At 40.6% G+C, this 23,507-nt stretch overlaps 1 protein-coding gene across 1 annotated transcript; it reads left to right on the top strand.

Annotated features, from left to right (window-relative positions):
• The first annotated feature begins 665 nt into the window (after window positions 1-665).
• Window positions 666-20,280, top strand: myrf (myelin regulatory factor). The gene is made up of 27 exons (XM_083917053.1): window positions 666-872; window positions 9,800-9,890; window positions 10,030-10,311; window positions 10,854-10,915; window positions 11,600-11,822; window positions 11,949-12,049; window positions 12,209-12,323; window positions 13,330-13,525; window positions 13,622-13,698; window positions 13,804-13,914; window positions 14,011-14,101; window positions 15,099-15,299; window positions 15,588-15,696; window positions 15,869-15,978; window positions 16,063-16,223; window positions 16,867-16,939; window positions 17,030-17,112; window positions 17,218-17,286; window positions 17,397-17,480; window positions 17,705-17,772; window positions 17,887-17,961; window positions 18,039-18,266; window positions 18,438-18,531; window positions 19,014-19,076; window positions 19,572-19,677; window positions 19,862-19,936; window positions 20,049-20,280. The coding sequence occupies exons 1-27, from the start codon at window positions 827-829 to the stop codon at window positions 20,127-20,129; spliced, it is 3,075 nt and encodes a 1,024-aa protein (XP_083773179.1). The 5' UTR covers window positions 666-826; the 3' UTR covers window positions 20,130-20,280.
• Window positions 20,281-23,507: the final 3,227 nt, after the last annotated feature.

Genomic DNA, 23,507 nt, shown 5'->3' with positions numbered 1-23,507 from the left:
AATAACTAAAATAAGAAAGTCATTTATTGTTTGACAAGCTAGAAATTGACATTGTTGCAATAAAACAATATATACATTTAAGATATGACAACATATAGAGCACCAATGTACTATACATGTAACAGTTCAGTCATTTGTGCTTGTTAGATTTTCAAAATAGTCGCAGATTCATTTTTCTTTCGATGACCCGTCATTCTGCGAGCAGCCTCCGCAGACACACGCGTCCTTACGTCCACTTCTTTCTTTTGTCCGGGGATGTTTTCAGCAGCCTGGCGCACATCCCTCACCTGCCTCAGCTCCTCTCCTCCGACTGTGTGCTGCACACATCCTGACTGAGAGGGAGAGGCGAAGGAGGAAGAGGATCAACACAGGGGGACTTCTGAGTCAAACTTTAGCAAACTTTTACGCACACTTTTCATTTGAGAAGACTTATATGTTCCTCATCAACACATCAATGGTGTTTTTTCTCTCCAACGTTTATTATGACACTGCTTGTTGGAGCTGAAATGAAGGTGCGCCTGAAGGCAACATTTTTAACGTTGGTCTTATATGGATTTTTGTTGGCACCTTAATTAAAAGTATAGTTTTGAAGTTATAGCCTGTACCGGAGCGTCATTGGAGGCGTTAAGGGACGTCAATCCAGCGCCAAGAGGGTGAACCGGAGAAAGAAGTTGTCCGCATGAAGTGTTGGATTTATGTGATCTAAAAACAAGAAGTCGTCAATAATCTGGATTCCGTGATGTGTGTTTGAAAGTTTCCCCATCCGAATTAATTTCGTTCGGACAAGGGGAGACTTTAATGGGTTTTTTATGTGGGACCCGCTAGGATGGACGTGGTAGATGAAACAGAAGCGTTACAGAGATTTTTTGAAGGTAAGATTGTCTGATTATGATATATATTTATCAATACAGTTCACTATTAAAAACGCACTGTACAGAAAATGAACAGTGGATCGAAAAATATGTGACTTTGTTACTTTAACAACAACTTTGACTTCAAAATAGTTAGCTTTAGTGAAGGAAGTGATGTGTTTAAGTGTCCGCTCTTGTCAAATGTAGTTTCACCTGTTGTGTTGTATTTATAGGTTAACTAAAGTGTGAGAAAGCCTGGTTTAAACTATTATGATGCAAACATGACAGGTGGTTTACATCGCAATAATAATGGCTATAATATTTGCTTTTATGTTTTTTTGTGTTATGACTTTAAGGGGAATGTTTCCCAAACTTAATGTGCACTGGGAACGGTAAAAGTCTGTTTCACTTAGACTTTTCCTCTAAGCTGTTCATCTTAAAAACTAAAAACGCAACAAGGCAGGAGGTTCAACTGGTGCAGGGAGCAAAAGTGCTGGTGATGGGTAACAGATCAAGTTAAACGGGGAATCCTAAGAAAAAAATGAGGTGGAGGAGGGTGGGGTTGAGGGTTGGAAGGGTGCAGGAATTCAAGTCAAGATAAATGGTGTGTTTTGCAAGGGTGCTGTGGCACAATGTGTGTGTTAGAGACAGACGTGAGCAATGTGATTTTAACCAGTGATGTAGTGTTGCTCATTATAAGGCACACAACCACAAGTAGGACCAAAGTCAATTCGGAAAAGTGCTAATTTTTGCTTATCACCATTAATGCGGCTTGATAATGATATATATGAATGAAGATTTTTAGGTGGTAAACTTTTTCCAACATATACAAAAATAGTTTGTTGGTTTCTTCTGTATTACATCCCCACATTTACCAAATGTATACATCTTAGTTGTGTGTTGACTTGGAGACTAGAACATGAGAATATTCATGCCTTTGTTAACATTTTGTCCATCATATTCCTGCAGTAAGTTTCATACTTCTCAGGCAAGACAATCACATTTTGTCACCTTTGTTTGAAGAGTTTTTACTGTGCGCTGCCGAGCTTGCCACAGAATTCACATCTTGCTAATTAGTTTTTTTTTTTAAACTTAATGTCAAATGTTCCAAAAGTCAAGTGCACATAAAACACATACTGTGGTTTATGTATAATAAGTTATCTGTAGAAAGACTTAACACTTGATTGTAGTATACACAGAGTGTTGACTTAAATATACACAGACATCAATGACTGTCAGAGGTTCCTTGCCACTCTGACAGGAATTTAGTGTGTTTACATTCTTGCTTTGGGAGTAAAAGACACATTCTTACTTTGGCTTTATTTCAGCCACTTTTTGCTTGGACTAAAATGTCAGCTTGTCCACGAGTAGTGTGCAGTAGTTGCCGCCTTGATGCTTATTTTCCTATTTAACTTGATCTTTCTCTTAACATACCCTAGTGATATGAAACTACTGATTATATCTCTCTCCGATCTCAGATTCAGGCCTTTCGGTTGAGTTTAAATTTGTGACAGAAAGTAACATCAATACGCAGTTTCAGTTTGATGTATTAGATAACTAATGTCTATGTTCATCTTTCCCTTTATCTGAAAGAGACACACAGGAACACACACACACACACACACACTACACTATAATGGATTTTGGCACTTGTAAATTGTCTTTTAATAGGATTAGTAAAATATGTATACATTCACACTAATGCACAGTGTACATTCCTGGCATAGCCCTGGTGGCTGTTAAAACACAATGAGGTGAGACTGGTGTTTCTCCTCGAGTATTTGGCCTTCCCCAGGCGCTCACTCTCTCTGACTCCATTAGAGTGACAGTGAGCAGACAGGGTGAGGAGGTGAGATAGTGCAGACTCAGGGTGGAGAGAAACTGGCCTGTTGAGAGAAACCCAGTTAAACCAACCAACCTCCCCCAAAACTTGACCTTCTCCTCTCTGACTCACTTAGACAACAAACAGTCGCGTATACTCTCATGTTTGCACATAAAATGATCGTGACATTTATTGTTACCCGTCCTAAGTCAACCAAACACTTGATTAAACGGTGACCCACGCTGCCTGTTCTACATGTTCATCATGTCCTGAAGACAAAATGTATTGGAATTGAAACATTCATGTACAATGTTTTGAAGATTACATATGAAGACAAATGTTTTTTTTCCACTGTAATAAATGTGGATCCAGCCACCGTTAACTGCATGTTATATACTAATCATTTGGTCTATCACAGTTTCCAGTGATGCTTTCAGATGTCTTGTTTTGTCCAACCAACATACTGGCACATTCTCACAACTGAGAAGCCGGGGCCGATGTATTTTGGCACACATTTTGTATTTGCTACAAACAAATGGGAATAATAATGGTTTCTAATCTGCAAATAGAGTTAATTGACTAATTGATTGATCATTTAATTGTTTAAGTTGTAGTCAGAATGCTCACAATGATAATGTTAAAATGTTTAATGTCCACCATGTTTCCCATCTAGTTCAGTATGTTAGCACAATAACATTCGCTAATTTAGCACAAAAGAAGGAACAGCTGAGTCTGAAGGCATGTCATTGATTGATAATTTTGCTGTAAACCAAGGTATCTGACACAGTATTGACCTGATGTTGTCTTTAGATATCAGAGGATCATCAAAGCTGTTAAAAAGCTGTTTCATTGCATCCATCCAATAGTTCAAGATATTCCAAGGGAGAAAAGAGTATCAGAGCTCACTGATAGTCTTTAATAGTGCAAACAGACTAATGTTTGGACTCTACTGCGTCTTCATCGGATTCAAAACGGACAAAAACACAAGGCACACACATTTATAGTCAAACTAAAAAACATAGATAACAGGTTGAAGAGGATTTCAAACCTATTGGATAATGGATCCATGAACACTTTTATTTATCTGCTAATGTGGCGGAAAACCGTTCAATTTAAAATGAACTTGTTTAGTGGGAAGACACTGTTATTGAACTGTATGTGCCAGAAATAAACTTAAGCATATTCACCTCTTAACCATGTGAGTCTGAGGGTGAATTAATCACGTTCTTACTCCATATTGCCCTTAAAAGATGAACTCATCACACATATTACTATATCTAAATTCCTATGAAGTCCCACTGGCTGTACTCCCACAGTAGTTGTGAATCATGGATGGGAAGGTTGTCATCCATCTTGGAAAACCTGTGTGAAACAGAGCGACGTTTGGACGGCTCCTCTGATTTACAGATTTAGCAGTGAATTGCACTTAGAGGAATGTATTGTTTTTGAGCAGCCAGGCTTACAGGACTTACGAAAAGTTTTTTTTTTCATTGTTGTGCCTTACTCCCATCAGTGCTGACTGCCAACTGAGTAATCCTCAGTCGGTGTGTGTTGTTTGGGGTTGAACTGGACTTCAGGAAGATTAATTCACTTTTTTATGTCTTTGTGTGTTTGTGTTACTTAAAGAGAGGTTGTTATGAGGAAAGACACTTTGGCAGCAGTATAGGAGCGTAATGGGATGTTTGTTTGTCATACAGTATATGAGTCACTGTAACATGTTGACTGCAGGTGTTTATTAGAGTGACTCTGACTGAAATGTAATAGTTTTTATTCATCTACATGAGCCTTATCTCTTGACTATCTATTATGAAATTCTTAGCATTTTCAGTCTAATAAGCTTCTTCTTCATGTTAGTCCACATCTTCGTATTTCTGCTCTTCATGTCCCTCTTTATACCCTTCTCTTCTTTTTCATCCTCAATGTCTCCTGTGTCTTCTTGGATCGTCTCTCTCACACCATGCTCTGTCAATCTGTCTGTCATTGGCCCTCAAACTCGACCTCACATTTGCAGTGTTTCAGGTTTTTTTTCCAGCCTCTCTCCGTGTCCCAGTCCCAGCCTCGTCACTCCTGTAATCTCCTGAGCCAGGTCCGCCGGTGCGACCAGTGCTTGTGTGCGACAAGAGCTGTGTGTGGTAGCCTGGTACAGCCCTTTCTCATGACTGGGGAATAATCCTCATTATAACACTCTCCGAGCCTTTCTCTCTCAGACACACACACACACACACACACACACACACATATGCTTTTACACACAAGCATGCACGCGCAGGCACCCACACACACACACACACACACACACACACACATATGCTTTTACACACAAGCATGCACGCGCAGGCACCCACACACACACACACACACACACACACACACACACACTTGTTACCCTGATCTGCGACTCTCAGGTCTACAGAAGAAAGTCTTTCAGCCCGAGTAGGGAAACATGTGAAAATTAGAGAGGAATTGTTCTTCTCATCTTCTGTTTCAGGTGCTTTCATCTCAAGGACGTCAACATGCTTTGGCTACGTGCAGGTACTCTGCCGCTCTGTCTGCTCTGCTACTCTTTAGCTGTGATTTATCAGTCCCTACCTGACGAGGGGCTCTCTGATTGTCTTCTTAATTAATCTGTGTCGTTGTGATGCTCTTCACTCTTTTATCAGTAACACTGTCTTGTAAACCAACGGAGAAGGTATATAACTCTCGAGCTATTAGAGCTGTCTAACACTTTCTAGTGTAGATTTGGCACACGTGCTTTCATTTACTATTTGTGTCCCTATGTTTGTTAAATTGCACATTGCAGGCACAATGTCGGTATTCCTAGACTGTGCAGCCTCCTGTAGAACAACTGAGAGATTGTTTGCTTGTGTACATTGATTGTATTGATATTGCTTAGATCTTTCAGGTTATTTTTAGTTGATTTTTGTGAAAAGTATCTCTAAAAGGGCATCTGGCTCCTGTTTTAGGCATCTATCTATCATATAATACCTGGAATTATTCTACAAACATCTGTTTTAATGTGTGTTGCAACCTTTTTTTTATTATTGGTTCAGGATGTCATTTGATGTTAAATCTCTTGTATTCACTGTCTGTACAATGTGTGTATACTGTATGTGTTGTGGGTGTGCAGCCAAGTTCATTCTGGTCCAAGTGTTTGATAATCAGATGGACTTTGTTCCTCCTCTCAAAGTGTTTAATTATTAACACACAAATGTGAGTCCATACAAATCTCATTAGGAGACAAAAATATCTGAAAAACTTAAGTTTTGTTTAGATTTTATATTCCTTCTAATGTGTTTTCTTGTCTGTCTGTGGCCCTAAATAATCGTTTACACAACTCTACGGGAAGATAATTACATAATATACTACATTACAACAACAACAAGAAAACATGTATGGAAAAGTTGGGCATTTGATTGACTGATATAAGTCAAGTCATGTTTATTGGGCACTCACACACTTGGTCCTCTGTTTGTGTTCATTTTAGTTTATTACTCTGCTGACAACCCAGGCATTGAAATGGTGGCATAACACACTCACATGCACGCACACACACACACACACACACACACACACACACGCACACATACAAACAAACAAACAAACACCCACATGCACGCGTATGCTTACAGGCATACACACACACACACACACATCCCCTAATCTCTCAAAAGGCCAGTCTGTATCGAAGTTGGACTGACAATCATTTCACTGTTCCTTGTTGAACACAGCTGGACAGAGAAAACACATAGAGGGTGGGGAGATCTACACATCCCATTCAGAGCAATTTAAAACTTTACCGATTCAGTGAGCTGGAGGTTACAGATAATTTATGTTTCTATTATAATATTAGCATTTAATGACTGCGTGACCCATAACTTCCCTTAAATCACAACGAATGTGACGTCACACGTTACGAAGGTGGTGAAAGCATCTTCAAGAGGCATCAAGCACATGGTATCTGTTCTCAGTGAACATGTTCATCAGCTACAGAGTCATGAGAGATGCCCTGGCTTTTTAGATTTGTTAGGCCTTGGATTTTTATTTATGTAATTTAGTTTTTTTGAAACATTTCTATCCACCACAAATTATGCTCCTGTGATTTTATGTCACTAATGAAATCCTACTTCCACAGTGTAGTCTGACATTCATCCACTTTTACTTCCTGTTAACTTCCTGTTAACTTCCTGTTACCTCCTTTCAATGTTAACTTTGTCTCCAAACAGCGATCAACTTACCTGAAAGCCTTTTTTTAGTGCGTTGGTTCTCAGTAATATAACTTCATAAGCAGCAGGGGCATACATTGGGGCATGCAGGTGGATAAATGAGGCTACAAATAAGATTACCATGTTACTGTTCCCCTAAAAATTGATTTAGATAAATATATAAATGTGTCACATTGTCATCTGAAACCTTTATTTTCTCATGCCTCAATCTTTGAAAGTGTGAAAATGCTATAACGATGTATCAAATGACAATGTGAAAACAATGTGAAAAAATAAAATATGTCACTTGTAGTAATCATGGAAGCTTATCACTCAACTCTGCAGCTGCCCTCGGATTTAGGGAACTTTATAGCGGGTTTCAGCTCATTGTTTAGCCGCCTGGCTTTCAGCAGAGCCAGATATTTCCATCAGGAGTTGGAGGAGACCAAAAACAGAGCTAAAAGATAGTAAATGTTGGACTGATCAGGTGGACAGACACACAACTCTAAATGAATGAGAATGTTGCTCCCTATATGCAAATAAGAACCTGTTAAGAAGTTTTTCATATCAACTTAAAACGTGTCACATGTCAGTCATATATTCACTACTTGTTTCCGCTGCCCCAGTGGCCTAAAAAATAATTTACATTATTGTTATCAATGTCTGTTTTTCCCGCTTGTGTATTTCAGTAATGTCATGTTCATTTCCCCCAAATCACAAATTTGCCTGTGAGAGTTCAGCCTGATCCTACATCTCTGTTTGGAGCTGTTTAACAGAATTTGTTTCCAAGTGTCTTACTCTACCGAGTTTTTGTGAAATGTAGCATCTAACTCAAAAACAATCAAAGTACAAAAATATTTAACACACACAACCCGTCTCTCTTCATTTTCGATCAAGGTCCTGAACTTCTGGTAGTTTTGACTTGAACTCCGCTCACATTCGATCTTGGACTTGTCTCGGACACTTGATTACAGCCCTCATGTTTTCTCCTCAGTCTTCTTCGTAGGCTTTTCCCTCATCATTCCATCCTTGGACATCAAACTTGTATTCTGCCTTTCTTGCCCCCGCTCTCCTAACCCTCCATCTATCTACTCTCCCCTCTCTCTCCATCTCTCTATTTTTCGTTATCAGGCCTGCCAGCTTAAATTTACTGCCTATTTGGGTGGGGTGCACATCTGGATCTTATTTAAGGGGAACCATCCTGCTTTGCTCCCCTTGCACTGGCACGTATTAAGAGACATCAACCATCTGTTTCTATCCAGCAAAGAAAGTCAGTCAGTGTAAACAGGCTAGTTGTTTCCAAAACCATGGTAATGTGAGAATTTATAATGTTAAACAAAATCGTTTGGGCTGTTCTTGATTTAATTGCTTGGAGACCAGTGTTTTGGTTTATGGGTTTTATGATTGAAGGTTGTAAGATGTTGATGTTTTAAGCTGTCAACTCTCGCTTTATTGTTCCAGAGATAATATTGTCTGTTAAATCATTTCTGGTGAACGGTAGTAATGTGTGTAGAGTAAAAATAACACTAACAAGTAACATTTGTGTTTGGTTTCTGGTTAAAAGTGAAGTGTTAGTGAAAGACTAAAAAATAGAGGGATAAAGAGATGCAATTTTCAATGCTAACACAAAAATTCCTTACATTCCCGACTGAGTAGCTGCTTAATCTATCAGAGAAAGGGTGAGCGCGTGTGCGTGTGCATGTGTGTGTGTGCGCGCGTGTGTGTGTGTGTGTGTGTGTGAGAGAGAGAGAGAGAGGGAGAAGGAGACAGAGAAGGAGAAGACTGGGGTTGCCTGCCCACCCACTATATACCAGGTCCTTACCCTCTGCTTCACCCCCTCCGTCCTGCTCCCCCTCTCCTCTCTCACACTCACTTTGTTTCCAGCATCTGCAGTCTGGGACAACTAGTGACAGCTTTAAAGAAAATGTATCACTTTCTGTCTCATGTAACATTTGAGTCGAATGCTCTGGGTGCATCAGGGAAGGTTGCTTTATATAAAGTGATTTACTCTGTTCTAAATGTATGCATAAGCAAATGCTTGTTCTGCATTTTGGTGTTTTAAAGATTAAGTGGGGTCATGTGTTTGGGATTTGTGAGGCTTTGATTATCAAAGGGTGAAAATGACCCTGGGGTGAAGTAAGGGGAGCATTAGGGAGTTATGAAATTACTAGTATATGTACCGTATAGGCTAGACAATTAAAAGATGTAGTTCATTTTTATTATAGATGAACAAAGAAAAATGGGGACAACACAATCTATTTTAGTCACTCGGTTGGTAATTGATCTGATATTGTTTTCACCTTGTGTGTGTGTGTGTGTGTGTGTCATGGCAAAATGTGGTCCTGGAGACACCTACTGTAGTGGGATCTGCCACAGAGGTTTTGAGTATTTTGCGAAGGCTGAGTTCAAGGGACTATTGCTCCACCACTTTACGTCCCTGGCCTATTTGGGTATCGCAGCCTGTGTGATCTGTTTTTTAACAGGGAAAGGCAGCTGAGGTACAAAACAGAAACTGTCAGCTGGAGTGATTCCAGTCAATATGAGGAATGAGAGGAACTGAGTCATCAGTATGTGATCTGTAATGTTGAATACTAACACATAATTAGACTGTGGGTCACTCCTGTAACCTTAATCTTTAAATTCTGAGAAAACAAATCAGAGCTCCTCTGTTTTACCTGATCTTGATTATGTGTTGAGTGAAATATTCTAATTATTACTGATATAAAGGAATTGATACAATATAATCAGGTTAGTTGGAATCTGACAATACATTTTAAAAACAAACTGAGTTAATAATAAATTGGTTGCAATGTGTTGAAGCTAGAGTGGTGTAGCGTTTTTTGGAGTTGCTGAAAGATTCCCATTGCTAATTCCCAGATGCTCTCCATCTCCCCTCTGTGTTCCCGACCCTCCCTTCACCACAGGTCATGATATTATCACTTCTCTGGAGCCAGCCAACATCGACACCAGTATCCTGGAAGAGTACATCAGCAAGGAGGACGATAGCACTGACATGTCAGTAGTGACTCCAAACCGACACAGCAACGTCAAAACAACATGCACCAACCGAATCAGATCATGTCGTTACAAAGGAATTTGTTTTTTCTGATAAGGCTAATCGCTTTTTTCTTCTTCTTCTTCTTCTTTCTCCCAGCTGTTTCTCAGAGGTCCACAGCACCCCGGGACCAAATTACTCATCTCCCCAGGCAGGAGTGTCCTCCTCTGGGGGGTTGGTGTGTGGTGTGAGCCCCCCCATTCCACTGCGCCAAGGAGCCCCTCCTCCTGGGCCTCCTAGCTGTCAGAACGCCTACCCCCCAGGTCCATCCCTGGGCCTCCGACACAACTACCTCTGCCTGGGACAGCAGCAGCAGCAACACCAGCAGCAGCAACAGCAGGCTCACATCAAGCCTGAACACAGGGGCCACTACGCTCCAGGGTGAGCACAATATCATAGAGGTCGATAGATAAAGGTGCAAACGGGAGAAAGTATAGAATGAGCTGATACTTGGGTTCAAAATGTTCACGATGCTCCTGCAACTCACATTTTAAACCTAAAATCAGGCAGAAGTTGTAGCAGATGACGCAGCATGTTTTTTTTTAATCATGCAAAGAAACCAAACACACACCTTGCTACAGGCACATTATGCAATCAATACTTGATTAAGCTTCATTTGTACAAATAAAACACTAGCTGGTCAAGAGGGGGAGGGAGACTGATAACAGACAGAGAGAGAGAGTCAAATTACATCCAGCAAAAATCCTGACGCACACAAACTTGTGTAAAGAACGTCTACACTCACTCTGATCCCAAAGGAGAGTTTTTCCTTTAAATATAATGGCAGTTGAGAAAATCTGAAGAATATACGAGGGAAGGGCTTCTCAACTTCAAGCATGGTATTTCTATGAGGATTCTTATGATTTGAAGGTCGAATATTACTGTTTTTTTTTACATATAACATCTACCTTCTGTTTTTTTAGGACACTACCTGAGTCCCCCCCAGACTCCAGCTCAGAGCCGTATTCTCCTCAACAGGTGAATGGTAAGTAACAATTTTCTTTTCTTTCGCTCCCTAAAAAAATGTCTAGAAATTATGTGACAAAGAGCACACACTTAACAGAACATAACAAGCAGGACATGTGCTTTAATCTGTATACTGCACTCAGACACACAGTGAGGAGGAAGCCACTGAAGTATGTAAGGTGTAAGTGGGTCACAGTCAAATCAATATGCGTGTGCTACTCATCACTTTGTTGTATTGTAACAGAGCAAGTAAAAAAGAAGTTTGTGTGAAAACCAATCAATATTTTTTATGCAGCGTGTATCTGTCATTTATTAATAAACTGTTGACATTATTTGTCTGGAAAATTGATTTTATCAACTGAAACCAACTGTTGAATCCACAAAGAATGAACCAGCTTGTTTCAACATACGAGTTGAACACCAACGGTACATAAAGTCATTATGTACTTCTTGCCGCTCACACCTGTGTTGGTCTTGCCCATTAGTAAAAAGGTGTGGTTATATCTGATGGGCATCCTTCCAGTTCTCGAGTTTGACAATGGACAAATGGAAATAGTTTTAGCTAAGGTTTCCAGGGAAGAAAAATAAAATGCAGTCTGAAATGCAGAACGGACAGATCAGTCTTGAGGTGATCAAATGTATTCGGAAAAACAGTGTGTGTAACCACAAAGACGTTATGCTCCTTCCTTGTTGTGTCTTTTAGATCCTCACATGATCAGGACCATGACACCAGAGAACATGTGTCACATGACTCCAACGCCACCCCTGCCACCACACGGGCACTATCCCAACATGCATCGGGACATGTACCTGAAGCCTGAGCCCATGATAACACAGTATCCCATCGGTCCAGCCACAAGCGGAAGTGGAGACATGCAGCAGACTCAGATGCTCCATCAGCTACTGCAGCATCCTCAGGGGCAGGAGTGAGTCATGAAGACACAGAGGAGGGAGGGAGGGTTGTGCCATCCAGTTTGTATGGAGCAGAAGGAATGATGGGAAGGAGTAGAAATACGTGCAACTTTTGACTGTGTTTCCATTTCCTCGCACAGCGGCATTCCTGTTCACCAGGCCAAGAAGAGGAAGCACTCTGACTCGCCCAACAGCACCCTCAATTCCCAAATCCTCACAGGTATCATCAAGCAAGAACCAGGTAGGCAGGCATCTTTCTTCCCCTTCACCCCCTCCACCTCAGGCTCACCTGCTCTCACCTACTCTTTAACTTTTGCACAGAAGACATTTACAACAGTTGCAGACATTCTTAGCATGCTTCTGAACCGTCTTGCTTTAATTGCTGATCTGTTTGTCACAGGTTTAATGCAGGATGCAGACAACTCTTACCTGGACCCAAACTATCAGTGCATTAAGTGGCAGCCTCACCAGCAGAACAAGTGGACACCACTGTATGACGCAAACTACAAAGAGCTGTGGGTGGAACTTATGTTGGCATATCTATGCATCTTGAGGCCTTTATTTTTTTGGGGGGGAGCTGAAAACCAGCCAAAAATGAAAGAAGATATAATTGGTTAAACAAATTATACATCAAAGTATACAGCGGGAGTGGCAACGCAATAGCAAGGTTGCAGAGGTCTACAAATTCCTCAGAGGTGAGCCGTGCGGGGGAGTGAACGAGTGCAGGGTTTCGGCTTAGAAAGACAACGTGAGGAGGGGGTAAGGGGAGAAAAAAGTGTACACCTACTTGTGCTTTTTGCGATGCCAAAGTGGAAAAAAAGTATAGGGAGGAAGGTTAATATGAACTCCCAAGACCTTTCAGATATGGTATCAAAACCACCTGGTTGCCCATCACAACATTTAGCACACTACTCCTACATAAAGGAGGGTTTTTTAGTTTGGTTTTAAATTAGATTTATTAAGTCTTTCAGATGATCTCAGTCCTCAGTGTCGTTAAGTAATGGCAAAAAAAAGAGACAAACCAATGAGGAGATCTTTATTGACATTAAAATATATCTTAAGGGTCAACTGTGGCGCAGGAGGTAGAGCAGCGGTGCTTTAAACCACAAGGTTAAAGGTTTGATTCTCTGCTTTCTGCCTACATGTTGAAGTGTTCTAGAGCAAGATACCGGTCCCCCAATTACTCCCAGGGTGCTTTTTAGCTGCCCACTGCTCCTTAGGATGGGTTAAAATAAGACATTTAATTTAGCTATATAGTTTTTAAAGTAATTGTACGTGACCACTGACCTCAAATAGATTATAAAATATTGTCCATTTCTTTAAAAAATGACATAGATTACATATGTGTGTATCTCTCTGAGGACTTGGACCTAAAAACTAATGGATGCCCCCTGAAATAGAGTCTCCCCCTTGTGATAACTCATTACTCTGCACCCTCTGGCTGTATTAACAGTCTTCTTACAACAAATATGAGCTTCAACTTCAAATGAATAATGCCACGCTCTCTTTCCCTGTCTTTAGTCCAATGCCGACCTACCGTGTTGATGCTGACAAGGGCTTCAACTTCTCCTTGGCTGATGATGCTTTTGTTTGCCAGAAGAAGAATCATTTCCAGGTCACAGTATACGTAGGCATGCTGGGAGATCCCAAGTACATCAAGACGAGTGACGGCCTGCAGCCCATCGACTGCTTCTATCTCAAACTCAATGGAGTAAAAGTGCGCAAAGGCAAAATGGTGAAGACAACATCAGCTTGACTAGATAATTAGCCCTAGAGTATTAAGTGTATATTTTACTTCCCTCTTCATTACCAGGTGGAGGCTGTGAATCAGTCCATCAGTGTGGAGCAGTCACAGTCTGACCGCAGCAAGAGACCCTTTAAGCCAGTGCTGTAAGTCTGAACACTTTAAAGGATAAGGTCATGATACAGTATACAGCTATAGAAGGAGGATTAAAAAAAAAAATAATAATGTGTTTATGATTTTGTTTCCCCCAGGGTCACCCTGCCCTCAGAGCAGGTCACAAAGGTCACAGTGGGGCGGCTCCACTTCAGCGAGACAACGGCGAATAACATGAGGAAAAAGGGCAAACCAAACCCTGACCAGAGGTGAAAGACGTGCCTTCACATGTGAACATAGGATTGACCAGGATCCCATCATAGTTCCAGTAGTCACATCTCCTCCTGATGTTTTTGTCCTCGCAGGTATTTCATGCTGGTGGTGGCGCTGCATGCTCAGTCCCACAGTCAGAGCTACACTGTGGCTGCCCAAGCGTCTGAGAGGATCATCGTCAGGGTAACGTCTGGCCATGTCTGTCTGCCTCCTACAACAATCATATCCCTTGTGAATGTGACCCCTTTGGTCTACTTTATGTTTATTTCTTCAAAATCACTGTGTAGATCTTAACATCTTCGCCATTTTCTGTCTTCCCATTCATTTTATCTGCGTGGCTGTGATCCCCAGCATACTTATTGTACAATCCATTATATTCAGTGAGCTGTGCTGTGAACGCCGGTATCTCTGAAATGTCAACCTTTTGTGACATAAGAAAAACAACTGTGATTAATTAAGAGTCTTAAACTGTAGTGGAATATTTGACCGTACAGCTGATCTAAAAAAAAAAAATGAAAGCAGGGATTTATGGTTTTCACTGGACAGCGATGGCAATGCATTTACTCCAGATGTGTAAAACATGGAATTACAGTCTATATTATATTTACTTAACTGCATGATCTCAAGAAGTATTAGAGATATTTGAAAGCTAAAACAAGAATTCACTTTTAGCCAGTGGGTTAACATGAAACCACTAGTTTAGTGAACAATTTTGTTTCTTTAGTCAAAAGAAACACTGACTGCTATAAGGTCTAAAACAAAGGCCACCCTATATATCTTAGGCTTGTGTTAAAGGAATAGTTCCAGATTTTGGGAAATACGCCTATTTGCTTTCTTGCCTAATATTTGTACGGTAAATATGTGGATGAAACCAGCAGCTGGTTAGCTTAGCTTAGCATGATGACTGGAAACAGCTAGCCAGCTAAACAGATTACCAGTATGTGTTCTTCACTGGCCGCAGTGCAGAGCACTTACTGGAATGTCCACTGGTAGTCTGGAAGAATGGTATTGATCTCCTCATTGAATTCTTGGCAAGAAAGTAAATAAACACATTTTTCAAAATGTCGAACTATTAATAGAAAATCTTGTAATGATTTGTATGTCTTTGTTTGGCGTATCTTTTATAACCATCTGAACTGTTGTTTGTCTGTGCACCTTCTTCTTTGTCTCTCTGTTACAGGCATCCAACCCAGGCCAGTTTGAAAGTGACAACGAGGTGCTGTGGCAGCGTGGCCAGCTGCCTGACTCAGTCTACCACCACGGGAGAGTCGGCATCAACACCGACCGGCCGGACGAGGCCCTTGTCGTCCATGGCAACCTGAAGGTCATGGGCTCCGTTGTTCACCCGTCTGACATCAGGGCCAAAGAAAATGTCCAGGAGGTCAGGATGACACTCAGTGTGTATGTATATGGGTGTGTATGGGTGTGTGTGTGTGTGTGCGTGCGTGCATGTGTGTGTGTGTGTACATGTGTGTGCGTGTGCGTGTGTCATTGTGAGCCTTGTCCTCTTGTCATCATGAATCATGTCATCCAAATGCCCATGCTCAGCACAGATGACTGTGCAGTTTAACTCTGAGTTTTGTCTTTTCATTGTTCTTGATCCAAGCATCTCATCTGCAATGTTTTCATACCATCTGCATGACGTCACTGTCATTCTGTCTGTGCGTAGGTCGACACCACAGACAATTTGAAACGGATTTCTCAGATGAGGCTGGTCCATTATCATTACAAGCCTGAGTTTGCTGCCACCGTGGGCATAGAGAACACTGCAGAGACTGGTAACAACTTCATAGATAACAAATTTAAATGTTTCCCTCCATCATCTCATTTCCTTGTACATGTTATCATCTCCATGTCTTAATATTTGATCTGCTTTTTTCTCCATGTGAATTGTTTTACAAGCGTGTTCTGTATCTGTGCATGTCCTCATGTTTATGCTACCTCCTGCAGGAGTGATTGCTCAAGAGGTTCAGCAAATCTTGCCTGAAGCAGTGAAGGAGGGTGGTGATGTGGTGTGCGCAAATGGTGAAACTATCCCCAACCTGTTAGTGGTCAACAAGGTAATGAAAACACACAACACACATAGAAAGTGTATACAGACGTCACTTCCATACACAATAACAGCTCTTCCTCTTATTTCAAAGGACCGTATCTTCATGGAGAATGTGGGAGCAGTGAAGGAACTATGCAAGCTGACAGACAACCTGGAGACTCGTATTGACGAGCTGGAGCGCTGGAGTCGCAAACTGGCCAAACTGCGTCGTCTTGACAGCATGAAGAGCACCGTGAGTGGGGGCACTGTCAGGTGAGTAATGAGCAGATGTCCTCACATTCATTTTAAACAGAGGTAGAGTGTTCAGGCTGTGGCGGTGGAAGCAGCAGGGGGTTGACAAAGAAAACAGAGCAGGCTGGCGTGGGAAGTTGAGACGAATTCAACTTTTGAAGAAACGCAATCTAACGTCACGATGCAGTGGCCAATGTGATCAGACTTGTCACAGTCTCTTTGGGGCGGTGTGAGATTCCTGTTCAGTCAACAGTAAACAACCCTGCCTCTATCACCTGCCCAAAAAGGGTAAAAAAAAGCAAAACACCAGCACAAAGCTCAGTCCCTCCGTCTCTTTTCTTTCTCTCTTTTTCCCTGAAATGAAGCTGCCTTCAAGTGCGGTTGGAAATGTCAAGAGCATAACAACAATCATAAGATAGTTAACAATGACAACAATAATTGTGAAATATGTCTACTTGTGCTACATTAAAGAACACAACAGGGCGTCAAACAAACAGGCCATAGGTGAAACTCCCACTGCTGGACAAGCCAGCGGCAATTTGCCGGAGTTGCCTGAGGCTGTGTGAATGCGGCCTTAGGCTTCAGGTTTGGGTGTAGAAGAGAGAATCTTGTATGATTTGAAAAATAATTAATGAATTACTTTTGTTTTTCTTTTGCCATGTAGCCAATCAGGGAGTTATTTCAGCAGAACAGGAAGTGGCCCACTCAGAAAGAAGCCAGTTAAACCTGGGAGTAAGGTCTGTGGCGATAATGATGTATTTATACAGTGCTTTAAGTTAACAGCAGGATTTACAACTTTAATGTAAACTGTGTATTTTTTATTTCAGACTTCTGCTCCAGATCAAGGCTGCATCAGCCAGAGGTTCATGCAGGGAACCATCCTGGCACTCGTCATTGTCATGGCCTTCAGGTTAGACTGAGAAAAATGTGTTTGGAGAGGGAATGCTGGATGAACAAAAAAAATCAGCTTCATCTGCGTGCAGTAGTGACATGATCTTGATTTGTACCCCAACAGTGTCATTTCCATGTCTGTCCTTTATGTGTTGACTCTTCACCATAGAGGAGACGTCACAGAGAAAGACGGGTATGTGCCTTTAAGGGAGAAAGACCCTTGAGCTTTACAGTGAAAGAAAAATCTAATTTTCCACTTCTTCATTAATGTCTTTCTATATAATCTGTTCCTGCTTCCTGTAGCTATGTTCCTTCCTGTGTTTTCTACATCTCTTGGATGCCCGTCTTCACTGCCACTCTATCTTTCTGTCCACCTGTCTGCCCATGGTACGCTTTCAACACCTGCCTATCTTGCTGCTTCATTGTTTTGTTTTCTGATCTACTCTTTCAGTCTTATCTGTGATTGCTTAGTTGGGTGTTTCTTTTTTCCTGTCTGAAGGAGATCTTGAGTCATGTATCTAAACACCGTAAAATAAATTGGGTTTTAAATGTTTCATTATTTTACCTAAAGCATGCTCTTGACGTCCTGTACTGCCATTTGATTGGTTTAGGTCCAGAGCTGCACTAGGATCCTCACGCAAGAGTCCATATACTCCAGTGTCCACCACCCCTGCACCAGGTGAGTGGAGTGACTGACCATGGACAGTGACAACAAGATGGCTCAAGGCATGCTAAATAGAAGTATATTTTACTGAGATCTGATCATTTTCTCTTTTTCTCACAAAAACTGCAGCTTGCTGTTCAACTACAGCCATAAACAACCAATCAACAACAGATTTGACATTGAGTAACAACCAATCCACACCGGGTAAGTCAGTAAATATGAGATGTTTTCCTGTAGTTTACCTCTGTCTTCAATGCTGATTAATTATCTTCCTTCTCTAGATTTAGGCAGCCCGGTGCCCACACTAGGCACTATGCTTAAAAAGGGCAAATCCAGACAAATGGACAAGGACCGCAGTAGAAATCGTCTGAGTCACACCTCAGCACCTTTGTACTTTGCCAAGTCCAAAAAGCCGGCACCTACGGATCTGGGTGGAGTTGGTGCTGCCAATCGTCTGCCCCCAGGTCAAACGCCACTGCCACGCAGACAACGCAGCCTACACACAAAAGGTAAATCCACAAATTCAGCCCAGACATGGCACTTTCTTTTCACATCTAACATACAGTATGCAAACACAGCACAGTCATGTGTTTGAGCAGCAAACAAAGCTTATCTACACACTGCACAACGGAATGCTACAGTATGGGTAAGGTGCTCGTAGTGACGCTTTTCTTTTGCAGGAGGAAGGTCAGCTCCCTCTCTGACTAGTCTACACATTGTGGAGACAAACCAAGAGATCACAGCACCGAGTTGTGCAACACCTGAAAGCTGCAGGTATATACTTAAAAAGTACACTTGTCTTGAGTTGACGTTGAACAGATGGGTGACAAATTAAAAAAGCAACATAAAATTTCCTAGTAAGGTGATCCATAAGTCCATGGTCCATAAGCAGCCAGAACAGCTTCAGTGCTCCTTGGCATAGCTTCTCCAAGTCTCTGAACTCTACGGAGGGATAATGATGGGGGTTTATGATGGTGGTGGAGAGCGCTGTATTACTCCTAGGTATAAACTTTCCCAAAGGGGTTCAGTCAGGTTGTGTTCAGGTGATTGTGAAAGTCATAGCATGCGATTCACATACTTTTCATAGTCATCAAACTATTCAATGGAACCTCATGCCCAATATGGGAGTATCTGAATTTATTGTGTTCTTCCACTCATTTATTCAAGTTTTTACTTTATTTCACTTGTTTACACAGTTTTAATTCAGGTCTTTTTGCTTAGTGTTGATGTTATTTTTTTATCTGTCTTGACTCAAGCTATACAGTATCACTCCACGGAAAAAGAAATTCCTCCATCTCACAAATCACTTTGCACATGACGTGAGTATACACACGACTGAAGGCATGCAATGCTAACGTTTTACTTTACCATGTCATAATAATTTCCGAGTAGGTTTTCTTTTAAATTAATTAATAATTCTTTTAAATTAATATTGTAATTTGGCAATAATTATTAGTAAAATAGAGACTGGCTTTAATTACGTATACTTCCAATGAATACATTCCAATTAATTGCTAAACTAGCTTTATGGAGATTTAGATGAACATGCAGAAATGTGCATTTTTTTAATTTAATTTGTATTAGTTTTTACTTTTCTATAATTTTATTTTCAGTAATGAAGAAAAAACTTGCCAATAATAGATGATAGATGAATACATTTTGAATACACTTTTCTCTATAATCATTTCCAAATTACATTGAGACAAATTGTTAGGAAATAACAGCTCCATAGAACATAGTGTAACCCGTGCAACTAAAAACAACATTTCAACTGTACGGCCACAGATACATAAAGCATATTTAATTCACTGCAGGTCCAGAAACAGTGTGTGGGTACGACAATGTGGAGCCACCAATGGACGTTTATGCCCCAACCACGCAGAGACAGAGCTGTACAGTGGACAGAGTACATCAACAAAGGTACGTATTGATCATCTGGATCCATCATATAATCACAACATATTTTGTTATTTTTTGATTTTTTTAACCACTACAATTATATCTGAAACAAGCACAAGTATTTGTCAAAATGCATTTCCTCTAGGGAACTGCAAATGATTTACTTACTTACTGGCTCATTATATTATTTATTCTTTTCTCTAAGGGGACCCATCACCTGTGGTCAGTGCCCGTGCGGTCCTTCCAGGACATCACCTACCACTTCCGTGTCTCCTTGTCTGTGAGTAAACGTTCAATAGGCTTTCAGGTGTCGTACTTATATTGTCATACTTATTTTGAATAACGTCAATGACTGATTAATGTTTTTATCTCCACATGCTTTTCATTGACAGAGTGACGTGAGCTGTGCCACCGAAGGAGAAACTTCCTCACACTCTGACTACCATTTCCTCATTCAAAGCAGCTGTGTGTGAGGGGGAAGACGATGTGTCCGAGTGCCTATACAACACACCACGTCTTTCATTTGTGGTTGCATTTGTTCACTGTTGTAATAGTATAGAGTTTTATCTCATTATTGTACATTATTTTTAAAGATATTCATACAGAGCAAACTATATACGACTGTCCCCATTGTAATCCCCTCCATATGTACGTAAATGCATTAAGACATCTCTTTTTGCTCTGATCACTGGAGTTTGAAACACTGGGTTTTTTTCTGTCACTGAAAACGTTTTAGATCACTGTAACTGAGGACTGTGTAGTGTCAGCGTTAACTGAGTCCATGGGTTTATAGCTCATTTTATTAATGATCAGTCCATACTTAATACAATCCATTATTACTTTTCAGCAGAATTCAAGTTTCTAAATGAAGTCCAGGCTAAGATACTATTAATGACTCTGTACACATTTTCTCTTTAATACAATGCATCTGTTTGCACACTGAAACCAGTGTCAACGGAAAACAAAAACACTTTTCAATAGTAGTTTTATACACTGGAGAGAAGATCATTGGTTCTGCTGAAGGCCTCAGTGAATGGTTGCAACTCGCACTGAAAATATACCTCAGTAGTGCACACTGGCAAACCCTGGGTCCCTACAGTTGAGCATTGTGTTTGAGGCTGCTGCAGTCGACTGTCTGCTGTCTCCTCATGCAGCATCTGCACAGAGAAGGAAATTCTGTGCAGTATTTCTGTCTCAATTGGGACATTGAATGAAACATCAAATTGTTAAGTTAAATGTGTATGCATCGTGCATACTATTACACAGAAACCCTTTTTATCGTTCCTAAAATGAAGGCATACAGGTCAGCAGATTCACTGCAAGACATGCGTTAAGACTGGAAAGGTAAAGGAATCACTTGAAACGACCATGTAGAAACACTGACAGCTCTTAGCATCTGATAGTGGAAATGCAACAAGTCTAACACTGACAATATTTCAAGAAACACTGGAATAGCTTACACTGTATTTTGCTAACTGGACAGAATGCTGGCAAGGCAAAAATGGCATATATCATTCCAGGTGCATGCCCAATCATTTCTCTCAAATAACACATCTCAGCTCAGAGGCAACTCGAATGCTGCTTCAGCTATGGGAATTCAATTGTAATGGTCCGATCGTAAAGCTGAGGAGGAGTTGCATTTATTTACGCACACTGCAGAGATAAAGGATATTTTACACTGGACTGTATGGTGTAATTCTCTGGATGTTTTGAATACTTTTCCTGTGCCTATACAATTAAGAATACGCAGTGATAACACTTTGAGTATAACTGAATTGTATGAAGTTTTCTTTTCTATAATCGTTCTCGTTTTGAAGCCATTCTCCACTTAATCTCTCCACCAAGCTCCTGTTGCTTTTGTCAAAATGTGTTTGTTTTTTTAAATCCACATTCCAGGTGTGTCTGTATTCAGAAAGAAAAAACAATAATGTAAAATCAATATTAAATAGGAAAACAGCCATCAGACAAAAGTTTATGGAATATATCGTAATATTAATACACTGTACAATGCTCTCAGTATACTTATTATGACTTCAGTGGGTGTAGTGTACTATTTTAGCTTATTTATAATGCACCAGCTAGCATAATGAAACCACTGTAGCACTTTTTGCACTGTATATATGAACTGCTCTTGCTCTATCCAGTGCACCAGACTGTTTTCAAATACTCTGGCAGAACTGCATTACATGTAACTGTATAGCTTAATTTTGTTACTACCAGTGCTCCTTTTTATCTGATGTGTTTTATCATATTGTTTTATAGTTGATATTTTTTTTGTGGGTTGTTGCATTATCCATAATATATTAACTTTTGGCTAATGGAGCCCAGAAATGATTGACAAGCATGTACACACACACACACACACACACACACACACACACACACACACACACACACACACACACACACACACACACACACACACACACACACACACACACACACACACACACACACACACACACACACACACACACACACACACACACACACACACACACACACTTCTAATTTTAGCACTATTTGTTGTCGAGAGAAAATGCCATAACACTAAAACTCATTGAGTACTTTAATATCACTACTTTATCCTTTTAGCCCATTTTATCATTACATTTTCAAACCTTTTGTCAAAAATGTGTAAATGCATGTAGTAAAATAAATTTGTGATTGAACTTTCTGTTGTGTTTGTCAAATTGCTTCATGAGCTCAATTGCCCAATCCCTCCATTAGATGGCAGTGGAGTATTTGTCTTTAAGGTCTTTAAGGTGATGGATGAAGGTAAACTCTGCCTTCATATTAGCCTTTCAGGTAGCGGAGTGTCGTCGATACAAGGAAACTTGAGAAGCTTCCTTTCCCTCTGATAAGAAGTGTGCGACAGGTCACGGAAGTGTTTGTGCATTCATTGAAAGTGAACCTCCATTACTTCTACGCTTCAATTTCACCTAAGTGAATGAAAAATAGAGATGTGATTGTTATATTTATAGTTTTAGTCATTGTTCATCATTATAAAAAACACACCTTTAAATAACCTTTCAGACATGGATGGATTTTGAGACAACGGGCCCCTGTGCACAGACCTGAAAGAGCCCCCGGCTGAAACAAAACAGACAACTGCTAAACGTGAACAATTACGATCGCCTCTTTCGTCAGTTAGACACCTTTTTCCTCGATAAATAGGTAAATGACAATTATGTTTAAAACAAAAACCTCAGATCTGTTCAAACAACGGGGAACTTGGCACTGTGGCGTTGTAGAAATACGAGGCTCGGAACGCAAATCATATTTTGAAAGGGTGTTATGTCACGACTTAACAGCCTGATAACAAGACCTCCAAACTCAGACAGTCGACTTTCTTATGTTGTGTCCCTTTGTGGTAATTTTACGTCCCCTTGTAGTAGTAGGTTTGTGTTTTTATTTAGGCGTTTTGCACCGATTTTTAGTGGTTTTACTCTTCTGTGGGGTCGTTTTGTGTTACGTGTATGTTTTTAATGGTGTTGCATCTACTTTCAGTTATTTAGCGTCTCTTTTTGTGGTCCTTTTGTGTTGTTTTTATCTCAGCAACATTATGTGAGTCTGGGACCCCTAAATCCCTGGGCCCCTGGGCCTGTACCCGGTACACCCATTCAGTAATCTGCCCTTCTAAAAAGTATTTTACTTGGTATATACTTAAGATCATGCCCAATAATCTTGTAAAATATGGAGGAGTGTCTTCTTTCCTAGAAAAAGCTACAGAGTGGAATCACATTCTTTGAACCAGATTTGTATGCAGCCTCATTACATTTAGCGCCTGAGAGTCTAAACTGAGGGTTACGCCACAGCAAAGCGACGTCACTGTACGTCACGAAAGAACC

Source organism: Echiichthys vipera (genome assembly GCF_963691815.1).
Source record: "Echiichthys vipera genome assembly, chromosome: 7".
In the NCBI taxonomy this organism is placed as follows: Eukaryota; Metazoa; Chordata; class Actinopteri; order Perciformes; family Trachinidae; genus Echiichthys; species Echiichthys vipera.
This window is presented reverse-complemented; position numbering and strand designations above follow the sequence as displayed.

Bases quoted from the DNA above. Each gene is read 5' to 3' on its own strand.
- myrf (XM_083917053.1), top strand. From the start codon at position 827: ATGGACGTGGTAGATGAAACAGAAGCGTTACAGAGATTTTTTGAAG. The intron at 13,526-13,621 runs GTGCGCAAAGGC...CTTCATTACCAG, and splicing joins TCAAACTCAATGGAGTAAAA to GTGGAGGCTGTGAATCAGTC. The intron at 13,915-14,010 runs GTGAAAGACGTG...TTGTCCTCGCAG, and splicing joins AAACCAAACCCTGACCAGAG to GTATTTCATGCTGGTGGTGG.